Here is a 25,638-nt window from a genome sequence, read left to right as displayed (position 1 = left end):
AAACGCCGTAGGACTCCTTGTAAAGAAGAAGGAAAACAAGGTCGATGAGACCTTGCCCTTTGCATGACAGCTGGCGGGATTAGCCACAGCACCGGCCAGGGATGAGCTTTCCAGCTTCACTCCGAGGGGCTGTCCAGCTACAGGTCCCTGCTTGCGGGGGAGAGGCAACCCTTTAATCCTAGAGCTTGGCTCCCGCAGCCGTCACCCAGCTCTGCTCCAAGATCCCGCCACCTCAGTGCCTGGTTGGCGGGCGCCCGCTGCCTTCACAGGCTAAGCAGCACTGTCGTTGCACGGGACACCCCTGAGGGAGGTGGAAAAACTAAAATGAAAGGAAAGAAAGAGGAAAAGGAGCTCTCCCAGGCTCCTTCCAGGCGCTGGGCAGACAGCCGGCTCCCGCGGGCTGGCGGAGAGGGAAAGCGACTGTGCCCCAGGCGGCAGCGCGGGCAGCAGGGCAGATAGCGCGGGCAGCGCCGGCACCCCGGCAGAGGCAGGCAGCAGCGCGGGCAGGGCAGGCAGCGCAGGCAGCGCAGGCAGCCCGGGCAGGGAGGCAGCGCATACAGGGCAGGCAACAAGGCAGGCAGCGCGGGCAGGGCAGGCAGGGCGGACAAGGCAGGCAGCGCGGGCAGCGCAAGGCAGCTCGCGCCGCCCGGGGAGGGCTCTGATTCATCACCCCATCTCCACCGTTCAGAGGAGAGGATGGGACGCCGCTAAACTCCCCTTTCTCCCTCCTCCCTTCCCCCCTCGCCAAGCAAGCCCCCCCCCTCCTCCCCCCTCCACTGCTCTTTCTCTCTCCCCAAGCAGTGAGGCTCGGACAGTGCTCGGCTCCAGCGCTTTATTTTAAGATGATCGGCCAAGGTCTTTGCAGATAGATTTTATCTGAAGTTAAATAGCGGGCGCTCGCCGCTCCCTCGCCAATAAGTCATTTTTAATAGAGACAAATCGCCCTGGACGCCCCGGAGCGCCGGTGCCGCCGCTCCTGCCCGCGCCCCCCGCCGAAGGCGAGCGGGCAGCCCGGGCAGCTCCCTCCTCCCGTAAGTGTCCTGCTCGGCGGAGCCGGAGCGCGGCCGTGTGCGGAGAAGGGGAGGCGAGGGGGGGGAGAGCCTGCCAGCCGCCCCGCCGCCCTGACAGTGCCTGCGCCGGATGCACAGCGGCCGCGGGACACCTCGGTGCGGAGCGCGGCGAGGAGATGCGCAGGGGCAGCGGGCTGCGCCGCGGCGCTCGGCCCCTCTAGGCTCGCCCATGGAGCGGCCCGCGGAGCCCCGGCCGCCGTCGGACCCCCCACGCCGTACGTATCCCCGCCGCGGCCCCCCCGCGGCGGCGGGGCTGTCCGCGGGGCGCGGGGGCGGAGGAGGGCTGGGGCCGGGGATGGGGGTCCGCGCCCGTCGGGGCGCCCCGGGGCGCGGTGCCGGCCTGGGGCAAGGCACGGCGCGCCTTAGGAGCGGCGGAGGGAGGTGGGCGCTTGTGGGGATACGCGGAGTCTGCTCGGGCGTCCCGGAGGCGAAGCTCTTCGCCTCGGCTTTAAGCGCCCAGGAGCATCCGGAGCCCCGATCCCAGCGTCTCCTGCCCCTTCGCCCCGCTCCGGCGCCGCTGCGCTCTCCGGCGCGCTGCCGGGGCTCCGCGGCCAACTGCCGGGCGGCTGCCGCCCGGTCCCCGCCGAGGGCGCGCAGGCAGGCAGGCAAGCAGGCAGGGCAGGGCTGGCGGTGGCACCCCCGGGCCGTCCCAGCCCACACCACGGGGCTCTCCCGCCCAGTAAAAGGACTGAGCGCCGGGGAGCGCTGCCTACAGGCGCTCTGCAGCCAGCCCGGACCGTGCGATCACTTCGCTCTGACGCTGGATTAACTCGATTTTAATCGTTTTTTGTTTCCCCCACCCCCATCCACACACCCCATCTCCTCCTTCTCTCCCGCCCCCCCCTCCCCCCCTTCCCTACACACCTCTCTTCCCCCCTTGTCTCAAGCCTAACCTTGTCTTGTGGTCATGGGGTCTATAATTTCATTTTTGTCTAGGCTGGTGAGAGCTCTGCTTGTTCTGTAAAGTGGATGTCAGGTGGATCTATGTTCTGGAAGGAACAAAGAGGCAGCGAAGGCAGCGCGGGGGAAGTTTGAGCGGCGAGGATGCAGGCTGTGTACTGGTACGCGGTCCTTCTGCTGCAGCCCACCCTCTACCTGGTGAGTGCCCCCGGCCCCTCGCACGGGTCGGGGAGGGGGGAGCTCGGCGGGGAGGAGGGCACCAGCCTGGCGGAGAACGAACAAACTCACGGCAACTACCGGCGCCCCGCAGCCAGCCCTGCCCCGTCCTCCCGGGGTCGGGCCGAGCCGAGGCGGGGAGGCGCGGGGCTCGGCCGGGAGCTCTCGGCGGGGCGCGGGGGGGCAGACCCATAACTTCTCCTCCGTGGGGAAGGGGCGCGCCGCCGGGCGAGAGCCGGGTCGGGGGCTCCCGGGCCGGGTCCCCCGGTGCCTGTGGGGGCACCGGAGCGCCGCCGCGGGGGCGGCCGCCCAGGCTGTGGGCTGGAGGCAACTTCTTGCCCTCTGCTCCCTCCTGAGGGTGGGAGCCCCTCCGGAAGGGAACCGCTCCCCCGTGTGCCGCCACGGGCGGCGCGGCACAGGCGTGCAGGCGCTCGGTGACGAGCACAGCTAGTATTTTCCGGGTGAAGTGTCATTGACTTTCGTAGCAAATCTCCTTTAAGATTACCGGTGGAACACGGGTAAACAGCGGCGTTATCTCCTTTAACACACACTTTGTTCCCTCTACGGTCGCAAGGAACAAAAACAAGGCAGGCTGCTCCTTTGCAGCCCGTACCCTCGCTGGCCTGCGATGCGTTAAGCAGGCGAACGCTTGGCGGGAGCTCGTCCCCGTGGCGGCGGGGGAGGGAAAAGCCCCTTTTCCAGGAGCGCTGCCGAGAGAAGCACCCCGGCTCCCGTGCCGGGGGAGGCGACGGCCCGGCTCCGGCTCCGGCTCCGGCTCCGGCTCCGGCTCCGGCTCCGGCTCCGGCTCCGCGGCCGCCGGGCGCTGCCTGAGCCGCCGCTCCCTGCGCTGGCGCGGCCGCGCCGCCTGGGGGCGCTGCGGGGCAGCGCGGCGCGGCTGAGCGCGGCGGAGCGCGGGGCAGCCAATCCCGAGCGGGCCCGGGCCGGGCCGGGGCCGGGGCGGGGGGGGACGGGGGGGGGGGCCGGGGCCGGGACGGGCGGGGGGGGGAGGGCAGGTCGGGCGGCGCGCTCCTCCCGCGGCCGCGCAGCGCCCAGCGCGGTCGCGCAGCGCCGGGGGTCGCGCCCGTCCCGGCCTGCGCCCGCCCGACGTGGCTCCCGCCTGGGGGCCCCTGCCCTCGCCGGGAGGTGCCACATCTGCCGCGGGCGTCTCTCCTCCCCGCGAATTTTTATGGCCGGGGGGGGGGGGGGGGGGGAAGCGGGGAGAAAAGTGCGTGGCAAATAATCTATCAAAAAGCCGGAGCGAGATCGATACGTCGTGTTAAATTTTAAATGTGTTTGCTGGCAGTTAAACTGCTCTCGACTCATTACAACAACAGTGCTGGATTTATTCTAATGCGCTGCAGTCTGAACAACAAGCGCATTAATTCTCCTTTAATTGTAAACTGGGAGCATTTGAAAACCATTCAGTGTGCAAATTATGCTGATTCAATTACCGTTTAGTTACAGACTTCATTACCTGAATGCTTTTTTTTTTTTTTTCCGAGGGCTTGGCATTGCAGAGTAAAGGAGACGATTTTCCAGTTTCCCTCGAAACAATGCGAAATATGATACAAAAAAAAAAAAAATCAGGAATAAAAGACAAGATAGGGGGAGGGGATGCGCTCTTCGGCTGGGCTGTGTCTTCTGCCGAAACACTCGGGGGGGATCCAAAGGATTTCCCTGTCTAACCCGATTCTTCTTTCTGAGTCGATACTTCCACGTTTATGCCAATCTCTCCCTATTCTCTGTATTTCGAGAGTGACTCTGAAAGTTTGCATTAGGCCATCGCGTGATAATAAACTGTTTATTAGCATCGAAGCATGAAGTTTTGATTAAAGCTTTAATGCGGTGCCACAAACCAGCAAAGTGCAGCACTTTGTTGTGCCTATCTGTGTGTGCGCGTCGCTCTGTGTGGACTAGAGCAGTTTCAATTAGGAATTAAATTTTTAGTACTCAATCTGTTAGGAAGGGTAAATGAAATGGCAGCACAACCACCTTCCTATCGAGTTTGTTAAAAAATCCTTTTTGAGAGGGGTTAATAATATAGGGGAGAGGGAAAATAGCATGTTTCCCCTCCGCCTAAACTAGGCGGTGTTCGGTGATAGTGAACAGCCGCAGCGAGGCTGGGCTGCCTCGAAGTTACTCATTTACAGACACTCGCTGGCTTGTAATTTCTCTTCACTCAGCAAACCACTGCTGGTTTGTTTTTGTTGTTTTTTTTTTTTTTTTTCCCCACCGTTAAACCTCTTCCTAATGAAATCTTGGAAAAAAAAGTGCTTCTGCTTTTCTCCCCCTTTTTAATAGAGCCATATGCCATCCAGCCTTATTGCCTGAAATTTATAGAGGTCACGGCCGACCAGAACGACTAGGAATTTTGCTGGGGTAGAGATGGTTCGCCGTATTATGTTTATTGATAAGAACATTAGTTAGCCTCTGCGAGATATGCATTTTCTCCTTGTTTTGAGCTGTGCAGTGTATTGAAAATGTTATATTTGATTTGCAGTGGAAGTACATTTCCTTCGGCCTAAACGGATAACTTCGTACTTATTTGGTAGAATTAGGAGTTAACCTTTAAAGGCTTGCAGTTATTTTCTTTCTTTACATTTAGAGAGCTGCAGAAAGTGTTCAAACAGCTGCACTCGGTCTTACTTACCACGAGACTCCACTTCACCGCTGTTCTTTCGAAAGAATCTTAGTCCTATTCTAAAGGATAATGTTTTCTTAACTAACAGTGCTGTGCTGAGCTCAAAATCGTCATTAAGGAAGCATGTAAATATTAAGAAAGAAAAAACCACGCGGAGATCGTAGAGTCTTCTAGGTTTGAGCTCTGTTTATAAGGACACCGGGGTTTTACACCATTCCCTTAATGGAAACCTTCTCGTTTAATTCCTGCCTAGTTGCCAGTGAATTTCCAGTCCGACACCACAGGACATTAAAACGCCAGGCTGTTTCTTTTCATTTCTTTCTTTTTTCCTGGGTGGAAGCAACATGCTGTAGAAGCGACTACAAAACGCGCGGGCTGCTGGCAAAGACGGCAAGGATCCTAACTAGCTATTTCTCACCGGGACAGGTCAAGCACGGCCCCAAAGGAGGAGGCAGAGCGTTTCCGTACCGGCTGCTAAGGAGACCTTTCGTGCCAGCGGGGACCGGCGGGCTGCCGGCCGGCAGCTCCCGACGGCGACGGGCGCTCGCCCCGTCCCGCCGCTCCCCGGCCGCCGGCCAGATCCTGCGCACCCCTCCGGCCAACCCAGGGCGCCGGGCGGCAAAATGCCTTGCAGATTGCAGGATTTTACCCCCAACATGTTCACAGGCTCTGCCTTCGCATGTTCTAGGGGGAACTTCCCGCAGGGTACAGGCACGGAATGATAACATGCACCCGTTTTGCTGGGATCACCCCGGCTTGAAGAGACTTCGGCTCACTACTTAGGTACTCCTTACCCGGAGTAGCGGGTACGGAACTAAAACCAGTCGGAGTTTTGCGCTGCATGCTGCTAGGGTAAGGATCCCTCCCCCTTCAGCCCCCCCCGGCTTGTCGTCTTTTCCCAGCAAAGTGTTTCTTCACCGGTGGGTTTGTAAGTTAGGATATACACCAGAGCTGACCGGCAGAGCGTTTTAACTCCGTGCAGAATTTAAGCAGCGCAAGAACAAATGGAGGGGTGATTTTTCACACACACCCACACCCACACCCACACCCCCACACCCCCACCCGACGAGGGCTGCGAGCCGGTTGTTTGGCGGGGGAGCTTCTCTGCGCGGCGCTTTGTCAGAGAAGTACAACTGCGGGGCTCCCGGGGCACCTCGTTTTACAGGGCGATGGGATTGGCAGAGGGTCTTGGAAGCAGCCTGCTAACCTCCTCCCCGGGCCGGGCTGGGATTTTAAGGTCTGTTCCACACGGTCACTGTAGTTTGGAGGCCTTCTGACAGCCAAGCGGAGCTTTCCTGCAAAAATGTTGTGAATAATAGAGGTTTGAAATTGTCCTCAGCGGTGGCACACTTGGTACGGTATTTGCTGAGGGGATAAACAGCGGGGTTAGTGGCTCCAGAGTTTGTGTACATTTAATTTCGCTCTGTGTCGCACTGTTTGCGGTCATTTCACCCCGGTTAATGAAAGCTGTGGAGAACGTGAAGAGATATCACGTGCCGGCGGAGATAAGTTGATTTCTTTTTCTTCTTTCTTTTTTTAAAGATAGTTGCTGATTGTGTCCTACTTTGTCGTGGGAGGGGAAAAAACCCTCTATAGGCAGCGAAGATAAAAGAAAACAAAAAACAAAAGAGAGAGAAAGCATTGTCCTATCATAATCACCACCCACAGTATTTCTCAGAGTCATTTGGTGCTGAAAGCATTCCGGTATTGGTTTTTTCCCCCCAAATAAGCGATTTCTTGCAATTTTCAATTTGACGTCGAAGGCGGGGGGGGGAGCGCTTGGCGCGGAGGGAGAGAAGGGGCTTTTTGTGCGAGAGAGTTTACGTAGCCTTGAGAGGATCCCGCTCCCTCTTTCTAAAGGATTTTGAGAGACGCTTTCGCGGTGGTGTAGGGGGGAATAATTACCCTTTCGGAAGGTAAGGCACGGGAATAGCAACCGGACTTGGATCTCGTGTAGGCGAAACAAACTTATCTGCCCCCTAGGTTTTTTTGTTAAGCGAAGGACGGTGCATTCTTTTCCGGGCTTCCTTCCTTCCTAACCACCAGGGACCTGTGCTAGGAGTTTAAGAAGGGGTTTCCCCGGACTGAAATTTCTTTTTCCTGGTGCTTAGTACACACTATTTTCATTTCTTAAATCGCTGGAGAAAGCAGCCTGGAACAGATTTCACCTTTTAGGGAGGCACCTGAATATAATCCAATATCCCCGCCTCTCTTTGACTAGCCAAATCTTCCAAGTCGGTACCTAGAGGTATCCATTTTAAGCTCTTTAATATTTCCCTGCATCTCTAAACCGCCATTTTAATTAACAAAAAGCCAATTTCCCAGTCGCCTTGCAAAGTGCGGTGAAGCAGGTTAAGAAACCAATTGCTCGGAATAGCCAGCACTTGGAGAAAATGAACGTGTGAGCCAGCCTTCCCTCCCTAGGACTGGCTTCCGGTCTTCCGATTGGGTTTGGGTGAAGTTATGCTGTGATTTATCAGATAGTTTAACACCCAGTTCGCTCTTCTTGTAAGTCAGCATTAAACCACCTCCTGGGTGCTTTGTAAATACAGCTTTAGCATTTTTTTCATGCAGCAGATTGACATGTTGACGATTCTGCTTTAAGGAATGTGACAATAAAGTGGAAAACCAAAGGCTGGCAAGCACTTCATCAAGGATAAAAAGGTTCTGCTATAAGGATGTCACTCAATTTATTGTGAAAGTCGAATGAATTACGTTTAATGAAAGTGCTCCCCAGATGAATATTACCAGCAATTTCCTGAGTTGGCTCTGTCAGATTGATATGAGGAAATGCCAACCCATATCAAAAAAGATCTCCAATCTCAATTACTATGCAAGCTTTCGAAGAGCTCCTTTTTATTGATATGATATATATTGGCGGGTTCTCAATGCTGTAGAAACTGCTCGCTGTTCAACAGGACAGCATATTTCCTAGTTTATTGTTTAACCCTACGTTTTTCTGGCTGTTGTTTAAACTTCTGCGCGTGCCCTTCTTTTGGAGGGGAAACCGCCTCTCATCCTCTTTCCCTTTCCGTGACCTAGAGTTGTGTGAGTTGACCAAAGTTGTGTGTCTTGGCAGAGAGCAGGGGCGATGCTCATTGCAGGAAGTTTGTTCAGCCTGGATGGACAAAGCCGAAGGTCAAGAGAAATAACTCGGCTGAGACAATGGCGTTGGATCCTCTTATTTTCAGTGTATTTCTAGGCGACAATCCACAGCACGGTAATATTTGTTACGAGTAGCAATCCTAATATTCCCGCCCTTTCTTCCTCATTCCTCTAGGGCTTCTTTGGGCAAATTAGAAATTCACTAAGCCCGCGAAGAGAGAGAAAAGCTCTTATGTCGCCTCATCTACATAAGAATTGACTTTGAGAGAGGTTTTTCTGTTCTATTTTAACTACTATGACACCGGTCGCTGCTTAGGAATACAGCTTTTTTTCCCAGAATCCATCTTGCTGGGCTTGTTTGTGATTAAAGGAGGGATTCAGTCAGCTTTCTTCTACCACTTCCCTGTTCTCTTTCACTTTCTAAATGGAAGAAGAGAGAGAGACAGTATTGAAGGACAACCGGGAGGTGCTCGGTACTCTGCAGCAGGACGGGCACATGGGCACCTTCACACGTGGAGCTGCGCTCCCTGCATGCAGCATTAAAGAGGAAGCAGAAGGAGCTTGTCCTTATCAGACGTTGGGTTAGTTTGAGTTCCCATTTTCCTGTTCGTTACTGGATCCGCGTCTAAAACTTTCTTCAGTGCACGATTAGTCCCCGTGAATTTTAATTTTTTTTTTTTTTTTTTTTTTTTAAGCGTGTTTTTTTCCCCCCTCTGTCGGAGATGCTGACCGTTTCGAGCCGCGGAAGGCTAGTGCAGGCGCTGCGGGGAGAGCGGACAAGGGCTTGCCGACGGACCGGGACAAGGCTGACTTTGAGGTGCCCTGCCCCGCGGCTGCCGCGCCGCGCCGCGCCCGGCCGCCCCGGCCCAGGGCTGGCGCTCCCCCTTCGGCCGCCCCCGGCAGCACCGGCCCCGCGCCAGCGCCGTGCAGCACCTCGGAGAGCTCCCGGGACGGACGGACGGACGGACGGGCGGGCAGGCGGGCGGGCAGCGGAGCCAGCACCGCGGACAGCGCCCGGCTCCGCACCGCCCCGCTCCCCGCCCCGGCGGGAAGCCCCGCCGGCGCCCTTCGCTGTGCGCTGCCGGGGACCACGCCGGCCCTTGGAAACTCCTCTTTCGTAGGCGCCCTGTCCCGGGCTGGTCAATGTTTCGGGCCACTGCTGCTCAGACCTCACCCGCAACCCGCTCCGGACTTGGGGTTTGGCTGCCGGCGTTAGTTTTCCTGAAGGAAGAAGTAGACGGGTGGACCAGCAGATCGATGTATTTACTGTTGCTGCTGACTGGCTTTCTTTTGATGGCGAAGCAGCTGCTGTATTTTCTGGGGAAAAACTGACCATATGTGAGTGTGGAGGGGAACAGGGAAGGCATCTTGGATTTAATAATCTAAGATCCCTGGCAGGATGGGTGTGGGGATCAGGAAGGCTGTTCTCAGGTGCTTGGATTTGTCTCATTCTATCCCAGGACCACAGCATCCTCTCCTTTTGGAGAGAGACCAGAGACACTCGAGAGCACTGGAGTCAAAATGGGCTGTGGGACATGGCTGACACCGAGACGTGAGAGCAGGGAGTGATTAATTAATAATGACACTTCCTATCCCCTGGGTCATGGCAGGAGTGGCTCTCAGACCCAGTTGATGTCATTTTTGGTGTAGTGGCACTCTGAGACACATGTAAGGGGCAGCCAGATCTTGCTCCCTCCACTTGCTTGTGTCCTGGCAGCCAGTGCTCAGGGTATCTCCCAGCTCCCTCCTTGCTTTCAAGAGGAGATAATCGCAGGCAAGTGCCTCCACCCCTGTAAATCCCTACTCACTATTGACAGAGCTGTCTTCTAGAGGTCTGCTGCCTGAAAAGCACTTGTCAATGAAACACTGACTTTTGACAAGGCAGGTGTAAGTGAATGACTGATGGAGAGTCCTTCAATAAAGGAATGTGATGGGAATTGACTGGGCTGAGAGGAAAAACAACCCACAATCCTCACCAACCCTCCAGACAAAACCATAAGCCATTTATTCCTGATCCGTATTGTCCCATGAATATCAGTAGCGATTGTGATGCTTTTGCTATACGTGAACATTTTCCAGTCCCTTTTGATTACACCATGTCCCCATGCGTGGTGCCTGGAAACTGTATTGTCTGCTTCAGAGATATTGCTTTTATCTTCCAAATGCCACCCTCATTAATGTCAGTGTCTTGCAGTCCAACTAGTGACAAATGTCTCAGAGACGTTCATCTGCCTTGCACACTGCATCCATCTCTCCAGGTGCCCTGTCTTTTCCTCTCCAAGGAGTGGTTTAGTAATATTTTCTTCCTTGCCCCCTGTGTCTGCTGCGAAATGATTTGTCCACTAGTTGGTCTCTGTCCTGTTTGTTCACGTGTTAGTTTTGCCAGTGCCCTCTGGAGTATCACCTCTCCTGTTAATCTGTTTCATCACTTTGATGACAGGTTGACCAGTGCATGGAAAGATCATCTGCTCTTTCCGCATCTGCAGATTGTTGAAGGGGGAGAAATTAGGCTTTTTTGCTTTCTGGGAGCCTACCAAATGATAGTGATACTAGTGCCCTATTTTCCTCAAATTTCATTTTCTAATCCAAACTTGATGCAAAAACTAAAGAATGAAGAACCTGGTTGTTTCTTTGTGTGTGTAGCCTGGTTGTTTCTTATTGTGGAAGCTTGTGATAGTTCTTTTTTTGCTAAATTTTTGAAAAACTGATAAGTAAAATATGCCTATGTTATTTCTTTGTATATTTCCTTAAACTTTTGTTGATAACTGGACAGGATCCCTAGGCTCAGCAGACTCCTTTTAGCAGCAGAGCTGACAGCCAAAATAATACCGGGAAAGAAGTGATCTAGTAGCCTCAGTTCTTGGAACCACCAGTAATTAAAATATTATATATGTATGTAAAAGATATATTAAAGTTCTATTATTTATTTAGAAAGAAAAGTAAAGAGTCACTTAAAATCTAACCAATACAGCATCCTCAGTTGAAAACCAGACAAGGCTACTTATGTCCCTAGTTAGAACATCTGATGCTTTGTTCCAGAAATCCCTGAACTCAGTGATGATTTCTAACAATTCCAGTAGTTTTGGATCTGGCCCTATGAGTAGAGTGCTTCTGCCTGATACTGCATACCTGTGTCAGAAATAACGTAAGTGACATTACAAATGATTAGTGACTAGCATGTCTTATGCCTTTCCCCCCCTCCTCCCCCCCCCGCCATGTCAGCCCTGCATTATGTGGGAGTTAATTTTCAGCTGGCACAGTATTACCTGCATTTGTCTTAGAGGTGCATATGAGCCACTGGGTAAAAGGAAAAAGAAAAAAAGAAGACACACTCTGGCCATATATTGAGACCACTATTGAAAACCAAAAGCTCCTATACAGCAGGTCCTATGGCCTGATCCTGCAGTGTTATATAAGATAGGATTCCTATGTAAATCAATGGTTTACTTGTGCGAGGAGGACAGATTCTGTCTCCTGTTGAAGATTAAGTAGACTATTTCTATCACCGAGAATTGCTTGTCATTATTCAGATGCCACTTCAAATTGAAAGTGTAATTGGGAGCTCTTAAAAAATTGTAACTAATGGAATTTCTGTTATGGATAGTTCAGACCACCTGTACCATAATATTTATCTGCACAGTCATTTTTATAAGCCATTCTTGATTGAACTTTAGAAAAACAATTCTTCTGCTAGGCTATTTTGTCAAGAAATGTTGTCATAGGCCTTCAGGTATATAAAACTGCTTATATAAAATTAATGGACTGCTTTTTGTATTTACAATCTCATCCATAGCATTTGAGGTCTTGCAAAAGAAGGTATGGACTTAAAATAGGAATAATATTAAAGCTGTGTCCTCATGGTTGTTGCACTGTCAATAGCAATATTGTAAAATATTGGTCTGTTTAAAATCAGAATGTTAGCTGTAATTTGACTCTAATTTAGAGTAATTTCTGTTGTCACTTTCTGCAGCTACTCTGTATTACATACAGAATTTTTTCTTAATGTTTATGTGGGGAATGTTTTGCACCTTGAGAAGATTTTGTAAGCAATATTGCTAGGTAAAACATAGCAATAATACAGTAGCTTTATGGAGGACAATTGCTGAGTGAACAGATCTTTAAAGAGCAGTGAAATAAGGAGTACAAATACAGAGATGTGATATAAAACATGTGCATTATAAATAGTACATCAAAATCTTCGCCATTAAAAAAGATGGGCTCCATCCTGCTGCCTTCATCTGTAATGGATATTACCTTAACAAGGCCCAAAATTTTATATTCCTGCTTATTTCTTCTCCCTGCTTCCAGAAACAATCCCACTTGCTTAATTGGCTTGCTTGTAGTAGATGGTAGTGTAGTAGTGTTGCAAACAGAGGTGCAAGAGTATGACTGTTTAGTAACACTACATTCTAATATCTGAATTATAAAACATTGGGATTTTGGGTAGTTACTTGCACAAAGGATATCCTTAACTTCAGGGGAGCCACTTCTGTGAGTGGTCACTTGGAGTGAGGAAGGAATGACATTGTCTGGCCCTTGATAAGACAGTGGTCTGTGTGAATCATCTCCTGTATCTTCACCTTCTTTCTACTGAATCAAATGGTGGTACCTCTTGCTGTGTACCTCCTTCCTCTGTGAGCAGCTCTGCTGGCTCTACTAGTCGTTGCAATAAGATACTATCCCACAGAATTATAAATATATCAGAAAGTAGTTTGTGTTTGCATCTTAAATGCACAGAATATTTGCTAGCTAGAGCAGAGTGTGAATCTTGGAAAAGTTATTGGGTGGATTAGCAGATTATAATGATATGTTTCAGTCTTTCAGTGTAATGCAATCCAAATTAATATGGAAATGTGTGACTAAGTACATTAGAGGAGGTGCGAGTGCTGCTTTTATTCTTCACAATTTATAGAATATTCTGAAATTGTGGGGTTGTAGCAGACACTTCAGAGTAGATGCCAATGGTTTGTAACTACTTTTTAGAAGCAAAACACAAGCTTAACTGAAGTCAGGAGACTCGCTCACATATGCTTCAGTGCTTTACTGAACTAGGACCATAAGAAAGTGGATGCAGTACCGTTTTTGCATTTCTGTTTTTAGGATATAAAATTTTCTTCTTCCATGCCAGAAAAGATCACACCTCTATACCTTTATAAATGTTACAAAGTAATATTTTTGGCAAGAACTTGCTGAATTTACCTCTGGGCTACTTAGGATCTATTACAGTATTATGCATATAACCAAGCATTACACTACCTGCCATCCCTTATCCTAAACATAATTTCTGTATTATTATTAGGTAATAATTAATTGGATAATACAATATTATAAAATATTTATTGGATAATAATGTGTAAATGTGTTTTTGAAGTATTCAGGCACCACCCCTTACTGTTTTCTAGAATTACAAAGAGATGCAAATGGTGGCGTATCTGAGAAAGCCATGTGTGGCCTGTATGCAGCATTATATCTGTGCTCTAGATTTGAAGTCTAACTGCTACTGATGTACATTTTTTGCAGACCACTGCAGACTTTTTTTCCTTTCAGAAGAAAAATGTACTTGAATGATGACCATGTAAGGCAAAAAATATACCCTTATTTATTCTTCCACAAGAAACTTGGATGTTGATTCAAGACCATTCAGACTCATGAGAACTTTGCCATTGATTTCTCTGGTTGTAAAATGGTGTCCTTAGCTTGATAAATATTTCCGTTTTTATAAGGTGGTTGGGAATGATATTTCGTTACATTTTAGCTTGAGTTGCTTTGTGTGAATTGGCTATTCAGAGCTAGCACAGGAAGGAAGAAGTAAGCATTTCTAATAAACGTGAAAGAATATGTATGTATGGCTATGTGGTATTCATAGCCTTTGGTCCGAGCAACTTAGTCTCCTGTGAAGTTAAAAAGAGCTGAGTGGGCTTTATACGCTTTCATTTCTAGAATTGTTTCTGTCATTGTGGTATGCTTTAGTAAATTTACCCCAAAGAATGTCGTCCTGTCTTTGGTCTGCCATGAGACCCTTCCTTTAGATCCAGGTCCTTTTGTTCTCTGACAGAATGGCTCAATGGCTACAATACTCCTTCACCTAGAGTAATGATTGCATGATTTGTCCCTAAATTTCTATGTTTTGTTTTATCCAAATGGCACAGTGTTAGCCATCTATGTCTGGCAAAAAAATGAATCTGTGCTGCCAGCCGTTAGAGGTGGATGATTTGCTTTAGCTCAACAGGTGGAGCTGTGACTTCGCTAGCCTGTTGATTCAGGCTAAAATTCAGCTAGCTGGACAGGTGCCTGACTCAATTTTGCTCACATATTTTACAGTCCCTAAATTTGCACCTACATTTCCATTGCTCATGGAAAGTTTTTAACCTCCTGTCCTGTAAAACACTTCAGGTAATGAGAGGCATATGTGTTCAGTATTTTCACTTAGCCCTCTTTGAGTATGGTCCATCTTGCATGATTGATTTAAGATTAATCCTGAATTCTAGGAATTTTCTGTGCCCTGCCTTCTTGTTAGGACCTCAAAGACTGTAGAAATGTTTGGAATAATCCTCTCTTCAGCATGTTTAGAGAAGGCTAGTTACAGTGGATTTATGTTACCAAATTACGTAAAAATAGCAAACCCATTGCTTGTACATCCTGTAATTCTCATTTCATAGACTGCTTGCAACTCCTATGGGCCATGGTCCACGTTGCCCTTTTTTCCTTCATTTAGCTGCAGCTGATCATGTAGTGGTTGGAGTAACGGATGAAGGATCATTCTGTGTTGGGAAAACATATCACAGAGAAACAGGGGAGTGACTTGAAATGAGTTGGGATAATAGCATAAGGATCCACCTATAAAAGTTCTTGCTCCTCAGAAGCTTTCAGTTCTCCTGTATTCTCATCCTTTTACATTCATTTTTCAACATACACCTGTGTAAACTTGTTTTGTCTGATGAATGCTTAGAGAAGGATTGTTTCCGTATGGATTTGTGCATCCCTTGGTAAGTCAGTGCTTCAAACATAATACTAGATGTTCCCTAATCACATCAGAACTGTTCCTGATACTACACTTACGGTGGCAAAGTCAATTAGGGGAACAGAGACACTACTAACTGAAGATTTCAAGTCACACCATCTCCAGTAAAGAAATAATCATTGTGATTAGATGAAGCAAAGAGCTCCCAAACAAACTCCAGACTAAAATATGCTGAAAACATTCACTGAATGCTTATGAATAAAAAAGCAGAAATCAAAATGGGAGAGGCTATTTCATGAACAGAAATATAGGGTAAATTAATCAAATAAATTGTTTGCTATTAATAATGTGACCAGCTACAGTCAGATTCCAATAAATATGCCCAGTGGGGATGGAAAATCTACCCAACTGAAATTACATTGATAAATTTATCTTAGTTTCCAATGCCTTCTGAGCATGTATTTAGGAAACAAAAGCTGTCATAAAGATAGCATGACAGAAAATGGACTCAACTATTTTTTTTAATTGAGATAGTTCTCTTTGACAATGGAAGTAATTTTCAGGTTAGTTAAGGATGTTAAATGTATCACCGCTTAGGTAAGAATTCTTAGCAGAAACGTCAGCATAAAAGTGACCTCCAATGGTTATAAAAATAAACTTGAGGTTATGCTCTTTTGTTTGTTTTCATGATAAGTAAACATGATATGGGAGCTACCTTTTTTAAAAATCACATGGTTTGACCTGTTTAGTACCTAAGGAATGTTTGCGATGGTCACCTCTACATTTGCTAAAGGACTCGTTGGGAATGGTAGGGAATGCATGTTATTAGCTCTCATGCCTGAAGAAACAGGAGGTTTATCTTTAATGAAATCTTATTGGTTCTAAAATATGAATGAGTCACTGAAGTTGCATAGAAATAAGTACAGTAATCAAAAGGCAATCCCAGTGCAAATTCCTTCTTAGAAATCAAAACAAAATCTCAAAGAAAACAGAATCTGAATAAAGATTAATCCTGTCGCAATTGCTTAGCTTTCACAGTCTTTTCTTCTTTGATGTCTATTTCTACAACAGTCTGTCTCCTCTAAGCCTGGACCTCTATTTCATTCTTAGCTACTTAAGAATCATTTACACAGCATCTGGCATTATTAGTGACTGAGTCAGTGTTACCCACAAACCTAAGAGTCTGACTTCAGTCACAGGCTTGGTTCAAGGCTGAACTCTTCACTTAGGGATTTTTTTGCTCATACAGTATTACTGCCATTGCGCACAGTAAAGAAACATTGCAAATGTCCAATGAAATGACTGTGCAGAACATTTCTCTTACATGCAATATTCTTTATTCTTCATCTTTGTTGTCTTCTATCACAGCTTCTAGCTTTAATTGGCTAACTACTTCATATTCAATTAATTCATAATTACTTCACATCAACCATGCACTGTGTTGGGTTTGTGTAGCGGGGGAGGGGCTACAGGGGTGGTTCCTGTGAGAAGCTGCTAGAAGCTTCCCCGGCTCCAAGTCAGACCCACCGCTGGCCAAGGCCAAGCCCATCAGCGACGGTGGTAGCACCTCTGTGATAGCATATTTAAGAAGGGGAAAAGACTGTGAGAGAGAGAAGGAGAGAGAAGAAGAAGGAGAGCTACAGTGAAGAGAGGAGTGGGATGTGAGAGAAACAACCACGCAGACACCGAGCTCAGTCAAGAAGGAGAGGGAGGAGGTGCGCTGGAGCAGAGATTCCCCTGCAGCATGTGGTGAGATGGCAGGCTGTCCCCCTGCAGCCCATGGAGGTTAATGGTGGAGCAGAGATTCCCCTGCAGCCCATGGAGGACGCCACGCCAGAGCAGGTGGCTGGGCCTGGAGAAGGCTGTGACTCTGTGGGAAAGCCCACACTGGAGCAGTTTGTGGAGGACTGCAGTGCGTGGAAAGGACTTGAGTTGGAGAAGCTCATGGAGGACTGGCCCTTGTGAGAGGGACCCCACACTGGAGCAGGGGAAGAGTGTGAGGAGTCCTCCCCCCACCCAAGGAGGAAGGAGCGGCAGAAACAGCGTGTCTCAAACTGACCGCAACCCCCATTCCCCGTCCCCCTGTGCCTCTGCGGGGGGAGGAGGTAGAGGAATCGGGAGCAAAGCTGAACCCAGGAAGAAGGGAGGGGTGTTTTCCCCCCAGGGGGGGAAGGTGTGTTTTTTAAGATATGGCTCTATTTCTCATCATCCTACTCTGATTTGATTGGTAACAAATTAAGTTGATTTATTTTTCCCCAAATCAAGTCTGTTTTGCCTGTGACCATAATTGGTGAGTGATCCCTCCCTGTCCTTGTCTTGACTCATGAGCCTTTTGTTGTATTTTCTCCTCCCCATCCTGCCGGGGGGGAGGAGTGATTGAGCGGCTGCGTGGTGCTTTATTGCCGGCTGGGCCTAAACCACGACATGCACTCAAGCTCTGGCCTTCTTTGGTGTGGTGATTTCAGTTCATGATAGTCTGAATATCGTCTTTGGACATTTTTCAGTGTGCATGTCGTCACTGTACAGTACCTTTTCCATGGCTGATATAAGTCAGACCATAGCAATCTTGTTTTGATCGTCCTGGGCTCAGCTGTCAGCTTCAGTCACACATTCAAGCATCCTCTTAGTCAGTTGTAAGAAGCTAACAACATGTAGCTAAGCTCTGCTCCCAGATAAATGACTGCACCTCACATTCAGCTATCACAACAGAATTAGTATCAGCTCTGATAGTTAGACTTCTGGGTTATTTTTGAGCTTAAATGCCACCACTGGAGCCTAAAATACCATAACTTTTCTAGTAATCATGCTCTTGACTCACAGAGGCACATGAAAGCAAAAAATATGGCAGTGCTGGCCATTGGGAAGTAGTTCCAGCTGGGTCTGTAACACCCTAGACTTACAAAAGATATGGTAGTGTCACAGGACTTTCCCCCTCTCCGTTTCCTTTGTCCCCCATCCATGTTTTTCTCATCAGCCCAGTGGCTGAAGCCCTTGAAATGCATTTAAGAGAATCAGTTTCTTCCTCTCCTTCAGGAAATGTGAACCCAAACCTCACAATTCTGAGGTAATTGCTTTAACCACTGCCCAGTGGAATAACCTGGGGAATTTTCTTGATTTTTGTTGTTCATTTTATTCTGCTTGGTTTAATACACTCAGGTACTCCTTCACTCAGGAAACAAGATCTCCTCGTAGGTAAGTTCTGAGACATTTGTGGTATTAAGTCTTTCTCTCTTGCTCTTTGGCCCTATGCATACGAGTTCATTCATAGTGGAAGCACTTCAGATTTTGAGAGCCCTATATCAGAAAAAAAGCTTTATTCTGATGTGAAAGAAATTCTTGAACCAGAAAGTTGAAATTATGTTGTCTTGCCAACTTTATCCATTGGGCATATTAGCAACAGTAAAATAAGGTGCCTAATTCTAGGAGCAGTTTATGCCTTGGAAATGTCAGAAAGTGTTTAAGTTAATTCCTTGTCTTCCTTTGGTTGCTTAGTTTGGACAGTTTAGTAGCTTCTGTGTATTATGCTTTCAGAAAACTTTTCCCAGCAGGGATATGTGGGTGTCTAATTCCAGGTTACGAACTCTAACAGGTCCTTGGGACACAGAGAGTGAGCACTTCATTGTAGTAATTATAGGTACCTTCTGGATCTAGCCTGAAGGATCTTCCAAAATTGCTAATACTAAGCATAAGCAGTCTTGTGCTTTCCTGTTTTCAATCTGCTTGCTGGACCTCCGTTATCTTCACAGCTACATCCAAGTCCAATTCTCGTCCTTAGATTTTAAAAAAACCCTGTCAGTCTGTCATAGCACAGTTAAATAATTACTTCTAGAAAGCTGTTTATGTGCCCAAGATCCTGAAGGCTTTTATTTTTCCCTAAGAGCGATACTCATGGTTAGCCGTGGGTGTATTTTGTTAGCTTGAAACAAGTTACCAATTTGCAGGCCGCTACCCTCACTCCCCATCCATTATTTTTAAGCTTATAATTGGCTTTGTTTAATGATTTGTATCTATCGCTCCCCATAAAAATCTATCAACAAACTACTGCATCCTCTCTTTATGTCTAGCCGCCGCTTCATCCTCTGTGTGCCAGCAGGAGCTGTCAGTAAAAGGATAGGAGAACTTGGCCCCAGCATTTTATTTTATTGGTCTAGGACATCAGGAGCAAGGATTGCAGGGGTGTTCTTGCTTGGTGCGTCTAGCTCTATGGGCTGAAGAAAGTGAACTCTGTTCTGCAGAGCTGAAACACGTATAGGTTATTCCACGCAAATAGCTCTGAGGGTTGAAGCACGTAAAAAATATTAGTGATTTTTAGCTGTAAAAGCTGAGGTGCTTCTGGGAAGAAGTAGTTAAGACTTGAGATTAAAAACACCCAACAAACTAGACTGGCTTTGAACGGGTATTTCAGGAATTGTAAAAATTATGTACCTGACAAAAAGGCCATGCCCTACCACATTTCGAAGGTTTTTCTTTCTCCAAAAAGGCAACATTAGGACTTCTCAAAGAAGAACTGTTTTTTTCAAAGTAAGGTATATTTTCCTGTAATCTTGTTCTCTAAACCATTTTGTGTTAAATTTTCCACAAAGACTAAACAAATATTGAGGCAGATACCTTGCAGGGAAAATTTTACTCCAAGTGGTTAGAGTTCAGCCAACTTACAAGCAACTGAAAAAAGCTCTTATTATGGGAAGTTTCAGGCAACCTTAATCATAGCCATTGCTACCAGAACCATCTATAATTTACAGACACATGTACCCTCCTAGGTGCTCTGTGTGAGAGTACTTTCCAAAATGGTGTTATCCTATAAATACCTTTTGCACTTTTTTTAACATTGTACTTTGGAGAAGCTCGAAGTGTTAAATAGAATGGTTAGAAGAATGCAGTTGTTGTTATTATTTATAATTTCTTTATAACTTATAAAGTATACTTTATATACACCTACGGTATAGTGGTTACAGACCAGAATTTTGGTAATAACTTTTTCATCATGAGGTGCTTAGAAAGGGCAAAGGAAATGCTGGGATGTAATGGATAGATTTTTTTTTTTCTTTTTAAATTAAGAGTGGCAGATAGCCACATTTGGTATGCATAGAATGAAAATTGCTGTTCTTTAAATACTTAAATGTGCAGATTGTATCAAACTATACATAGCTTTAATTATTTTCTAAATATACTGTTCTACAAGTATAGGTATTATAGTGTTGTTGGTCCAGAAGAATGTGATATATTTCTTTTCGAATAAGGCTTTTTCACCCTGCCATCTCTTTATGGGTAGACCTTTTTAATCTGTACAGCTGAAACATGTAGCTTGTTATAGCAGCTCAAACATAATTAGTGATCAGTTTGTGCAGAAACAGCTAAGGGACAAAAGAAACAGTCTCTCATTATTTCTTATTTCTCCATCTTAAAATAAGGAGATTTTTCAACTGGTAAATGAAAACAGATCACCAGTGCCACCAGATCTGGGTAAAATGTACTGGTAGCACGATTAAGAAAGTCTTGCTTCATTTCAGGCTACATGTGACCTTGGGAGAGCTCAGTTATGCCTTGGGACAAAAAAATTTAATGTTTCATTTTGTAGCGGTACCATCTTTCACCTTTATGTGGATTTAAAAATGTAAATAAAATTGCTTTCTGTCAATGGTATATGTGAAGGTCACAGTCATATTCACCATGAGAATTCAAACTGCCATTTGACCCGTCATTGGTTCAGTAGATAACAATGCATTCTATTCACTTCCAGTAATCTAATTTGTAAGCATTTTATAGCCCAATATTTTATGCCTAGTTGCTAAAAAGTAAGAAATAAACCTTTAAGCACTTCATTGCAGATTTATTTACAGAATAACTGTGTATCAAATACAGAAGTTTTTTAGAATGCCAGGACATCTTGTATTACAGTCTTACTTGCAAAAATGGCAAGACCGAGTACTCTAAAAGATAGGAGGAATGACTAGTAAAAGAGTTCAAGGGCTCTCTGATAGTTTTACTTTTAATTTCTATGTGCTTATCTCACGCAATTCTCTCACAGATCATCTTTGTGGCAGCTTTGGTATAAATTGTATTCTTGTAAAATTGAAAACAAACAAAAGCCACTGTGCCTGCTGTTTAGAGGTGAGGATGGATAAAATCAGTTTCAATTTAGATGGTATAGCATAAATGGGATTTTTCTAGTTTTGGCAATGCAAGACCTGGGAATAAGTGTGAGGATTGTTTGCCACAATGCAGACTACCCAAGTGCCTGTGGATTTCTCTCTGGATATCTGGAACATTTGTTGGCCAGAACTTCAGCTGGTATTAAGTCCGGATGGTTCCCTTGATCTGGCCATATGTGACTATACACACCTTCTGCTGTTGCTTCCTCTCCTGGCTAGCAGAGCAATTGTTCTGAAAGTGTGTAAGCTGTCATGCTTTGAGACAGAAACAAACCCTTAAATGTGAAATGCTAGCATGAGACTTTCCTACATGCAACTAGTCCTGTATTTGCTCAGTACAAAGAATAGATATTCCTTTCACTGGAATGTGAACATCTTATTCTTAAATATTTCTATGCTGCATTATTTAGAGCTTCCTTAGAAACACCTGATATTGGCCATAGGTAGAATCAGGACACTAGATTAGGTGAACTGATTTGGCCATTACTTTGTTTCTGTATCAAGTGGAACACACTGAATACATGTTACCATGAGATTATCTCCACCTATTTGAGAGTAACTGGTGAAAGCTAACCACTGTTAGACTTGACAAACACTTTATGGCAACAGAATTGTGATGGAAACCACTTCCCAAACTCCCCCTAGATATCCATGGGTCTCTAGCAAGGTCTGACTTGTAGTATTAAGCAAAGACACTGTGGACTAAATTTTTACAAAAATATTCTCAAGTCTTCTGTGGTGGCATTTCATATAGCTTCTTATATTAGGAACAGAAGGAGTTGTCTCTATGGCTGGTAGTGGGGAACTCAGCACCTCTCATAAAGTAGAAGAGATGTCTGTAAAGAGTTACTGTAGAGAACATGCTTGTGGCTCTTTCTTAAAATACAACTGCATAGCCAGATGCAGACAACTATGTGCTTGGTTAGCCTATCTTTTGAGCTAGGGGAACAGGAAGCATCCCTAATCCTTAACATATGTAGTTGAGTTAGGAATGACAGTATTTGAGCAAAGAAGTCCTGCCTCTTAGATGGACTATTAGTATGGGTGTAGCTGTGCACAAATGTAAATGGTTTTAGCTTGGAAATTGCTTACATACAGATAAAGAAATGCACTGTATTTAACCACACAGATACGTTCTTGGGGAGTTCTGCCCTGAACCTCAGCATAAATGAGCAAGATAAATATTGTATCTGAGACACAGGAGTAGAAGATCCATCTTCCTGAAGTTGTCTCATCCTTCCTCTTGTCAACTACTTTTCTTGATCTTTGCTTACAAAGGTATTTCTAGGTTCAATAAGGGATATGAGGGCAGTGTTTATTTGTAGTATTCACAGTAAGTCTCAGCTTGAAGGAAAATATGTGAAAGCAAGCCCATGAGTCTAAAGGAAATGGTTCTTGTGTTTATTAACCAAGAGGGAATATTTTTCAGAATGGATGTGTTAAAAAGGAGTGTCCTGTTAAGCTCAATGAGATCTAAGAATGTGTGCTGACTATAACCAAGATTACTACATGATTTGGAGAAGTAAAGCTTGTTTTGATTTTTTTTTTCTTTTGCCTTTTTATGTCAGCCCTTTGAGGAAAAGTACAAGCAGAAGAGAGCCCTAAGGGTTATAAACTGTACTCTCAACATATTATAAAAAGCAGTAAATGTGGGAAGAAAAGTATAGTAGTTGCCTATGCTAGACATAGTCTGATCTAAAGCCCATCAATGAAAGAACGGGGCATTTTTCCCACTGCCTCCAGACAAGTTTAACAAAGTCTTCCACCCAAAGATTTCAGAGCTTTGTAAAAGGTAAAAAACCACTCCCCTCTGCCCCCCCCACCCCCCCAAATCCACAAAAAACAAACAAACAAACAGATCGGAAGTGCAGGGGAGTAAAAGGTGCTACCCATTTTGGTCACCTCTAATTTTAGATGTTCAACTCCAAACACCTACATCACTTGCCTGACTGACTAACCACAAGGGCACTGGTGGTGAAGTTGGAGGTGGAAAGCAGTTCTCTGCAAGTCACACTAACCACAGTCACTCAACATAAACAGTAATGCTGGATACTGAGTGGGACATCATACTACAGCTACAGCGTCTCTGTTTGCGGCAATTGTCCTATCTGCCATAAACAAGGACATTCATATATAACTAGGAATACTTCACCAATTCAGAACAATTAATGGTGTGATAGGTCAACATGTTTAATCTTTAATTGAAGTTGCAGACCTTATGAAAAAATAAAACAGTAAGGCAGAAATAGCAGAAAAATATATTGATTTGTCAGTAATTGATTTTTTTTTTAAAAAACCAAACACCCCATGAATCCTGCTCTCATTATACCATCTCAGATTGATGTTTTGGGATATTATGTGCTTTTGCAACTAACTCATCTGTAATAAAAGCTCCAGAGCAGAGAAATATGACTCAGAAAAGGATTTAAAAGCACCAAACAAAACTGAACATCTCATGATGCCTTAGAAAGCTATTCATAGCTCATCATCATTGATAGAGGCCTAGCAGAATGGTGAACAGTCCCCCTTCTTAGTATTAGCAGAGCTGTACCATAATCTTTAGATGCCAAAAGGTTTTGCTGTGTCTGACCTAGCTTGAATAGCTGGGCTGAACTCTCTGCAAGTCTTTACACATTACTTATGTGCTTTATATATTATTTTGAAGATAATAGGAAATAAACCAAAGGCTCTTTGCACATGTGTCTATTGTATTGTTGCAAATAAATCCAGGCTGAGTTCTAGTGTTAATTATTAAATTGTTCACTACTATGATGAAGAGGAATTGCTTGATGTCACTTTTTTCTGATATGGAAACCTTGTTAGTACCAGTCAAGCAAAACACCAAAGCATGTGCTGAACTTTGAATATGCAACACAGGTTGCAGTGAGACTCTTCACATGTTTAAACATTTGCTTCCATCGTCTGCTGGATTGAGGCATCTGTCCTGCAAGAGTGTCTCTGAGTACTGTAAAAATGGACTTAAGCCTAAATTCTTGTACTACCAGTGAATTAATATTAAAATGAATTAAAATTTTCTATCTGAAAGTTTATATTGTAATACATTTCTTAATATAATACTGCATCATTTTTCTCTACTGTGAATTAAAAGATAAACGCCTGAGCAGTGCCAAAGTTCACATGACAAACCACTGCCTGAATTGCATACAACCCTTAAGGCAATAGCCTGAGGATTTAAACTAGAAAATAGAACTAACAAAGATAACTGTTTATTATTTTATATTGTGTCTTACATCTTTGTTACCTAGCTTACTAATATGTATTTGATCGATGAGGGATAACGATGATTTTGTATGGTACAGAAGCTGAGGATCTTTGTCCTTTAGCAAGGCCCACAGAAGATTTAGGTACTATCCAAAGCAAGGTTTAAGTAGGACAAACGAATGGTAAGGGGTGGGCTTTCTAGCTAGTCTTCACTTATAGTGGATACTGAGAAATAATTCAGCCCTCAGGTGCTTGGAAGTAAATAATTTATCTGGTATCAGTAAAACCACCTGTAGTACAGTTTTAATGCTAAGCCTATTGTAAATTTTAAGCTCTTGAAATAGCAGAGAAAATGGTGGAATGACCTTGTGTTACACATTGGTGAAAGCAGGAGTTCTATTTCACTTGCTTTTTGGTCAGAGTTCTGTTTGGCTATCGGTTTTCTAATGTAAACTCTGGTGCATATTATAAAATAACCCTGCTCAGTGCTGGAGAAAGCTGATTGTCCACTACTTGGTAGGAAATTATGAGGAGAGTCCTTGGTTACACCACCCAGAGTCTCATCTGAGACTCTATCTGCTGCAGGTAGAGCCTACCTCATCCCCGCAGTTGGACAAGATGTGTCTGGGGTTCTTGGTTTAGACAGAAAACATGTCTTTCTGCCTTACATGCTTTTGCTGATGACGCTGGCCAAGTATTGAGAAAATGTAGCCCAGATTTGCCTACCAGCTCTGTTGCAAGTCGTTGACATCAGACAGTTACAGTGGCTTTCGGTGGTCAGCACAACATGCGTAAGTGTGCATGGCATTACTTTGACTTCCCACAGTTACCACACAGGTTTGTGGCTGCTTCCGCTTGGTCCTGCCTCTGCTTACCTCACGTGTCAACCAGTGGAACCAGTCCTAGCTTTATTTATGCACGTACCAGTGTTGTCCATTGCCAGTCTGCACCCACACTTAAGCAAAAATCAATCATCAGGAGCTTGGCTGCACCTCCCTGCTGTGAAGCTTGCCCAGCTGCCTCCACATGGCTCCTCTTCACCTGTCCTAGGGCTCTCAGGAGTACATATACAGAGTGGTTTAATTTGGTACAATAGAGGACACTTGTGTAGGGAGTGAATACATTCCGTGTGTGCATATTTGTACAAATTCCCATATTAGTCTGTTTGCTTTAGCATAAATGCTCATGCAAAAGACAAAACGTGAGTGACACCTGGAAAGATACATGACCTACTTGATCTAGTAGTAATGGTTTCCCTTGTTATACAGAAAGTTCGTTGTGATGATGGCTGCCACATCTCTGCTTCTGTGATTATCCTGGTCTCAGTTACTCTTGCATGTTCTCTGAATCAGCATCCTGGACTATGGCTAT

The 25,638-nt window shown here is 45.8% G+C and overlaps 1 protein-coding gene across 1 annotated transcript in view; it reads left to right on the top strand.

The window, feature by feature from the left end:
- The first annotated feature begins 2,028 nt into the window (after nucleotides 1-2,028).
- NXPH1 (neurexophilin 1) overlaps nucleotides 2,029-25,638 on the top strand; it is a 142,120-nt gene continuing 118,510 nt past the window's right edge. The window contains exon 1 of the mRNA XM_050892200.1: nucleotides 2,029-2,168. Within this exon, the coding sequence (XP_050748157.1) occupies nucleotides 2,115-2,168 (54 nt within the window). The 5' untranslated portion in view covers nucleotides 2,029-2,114. The remainder of the gene's footprint in view (nucleotides 2,169-25,638) is intronic.

This window comes from Gymnogyps californianus, chromosome 2 (genome assembly GCF_018139145.2).
Source record: "Gymnogyps californianus isolate 813 chromosome 2, ASM1813914v2, whole genome shotgun sequence".
Classification (NCBI taxonomy): Eukaryota; Metazoa; Chordata; class Aves; order Accipitriformes; family Cathartidae; genus Gymnogyps; species Gymnogyps californianus.
This window is presented reverse-complemented; position numbering and strand designations above follow the sequence as displayed.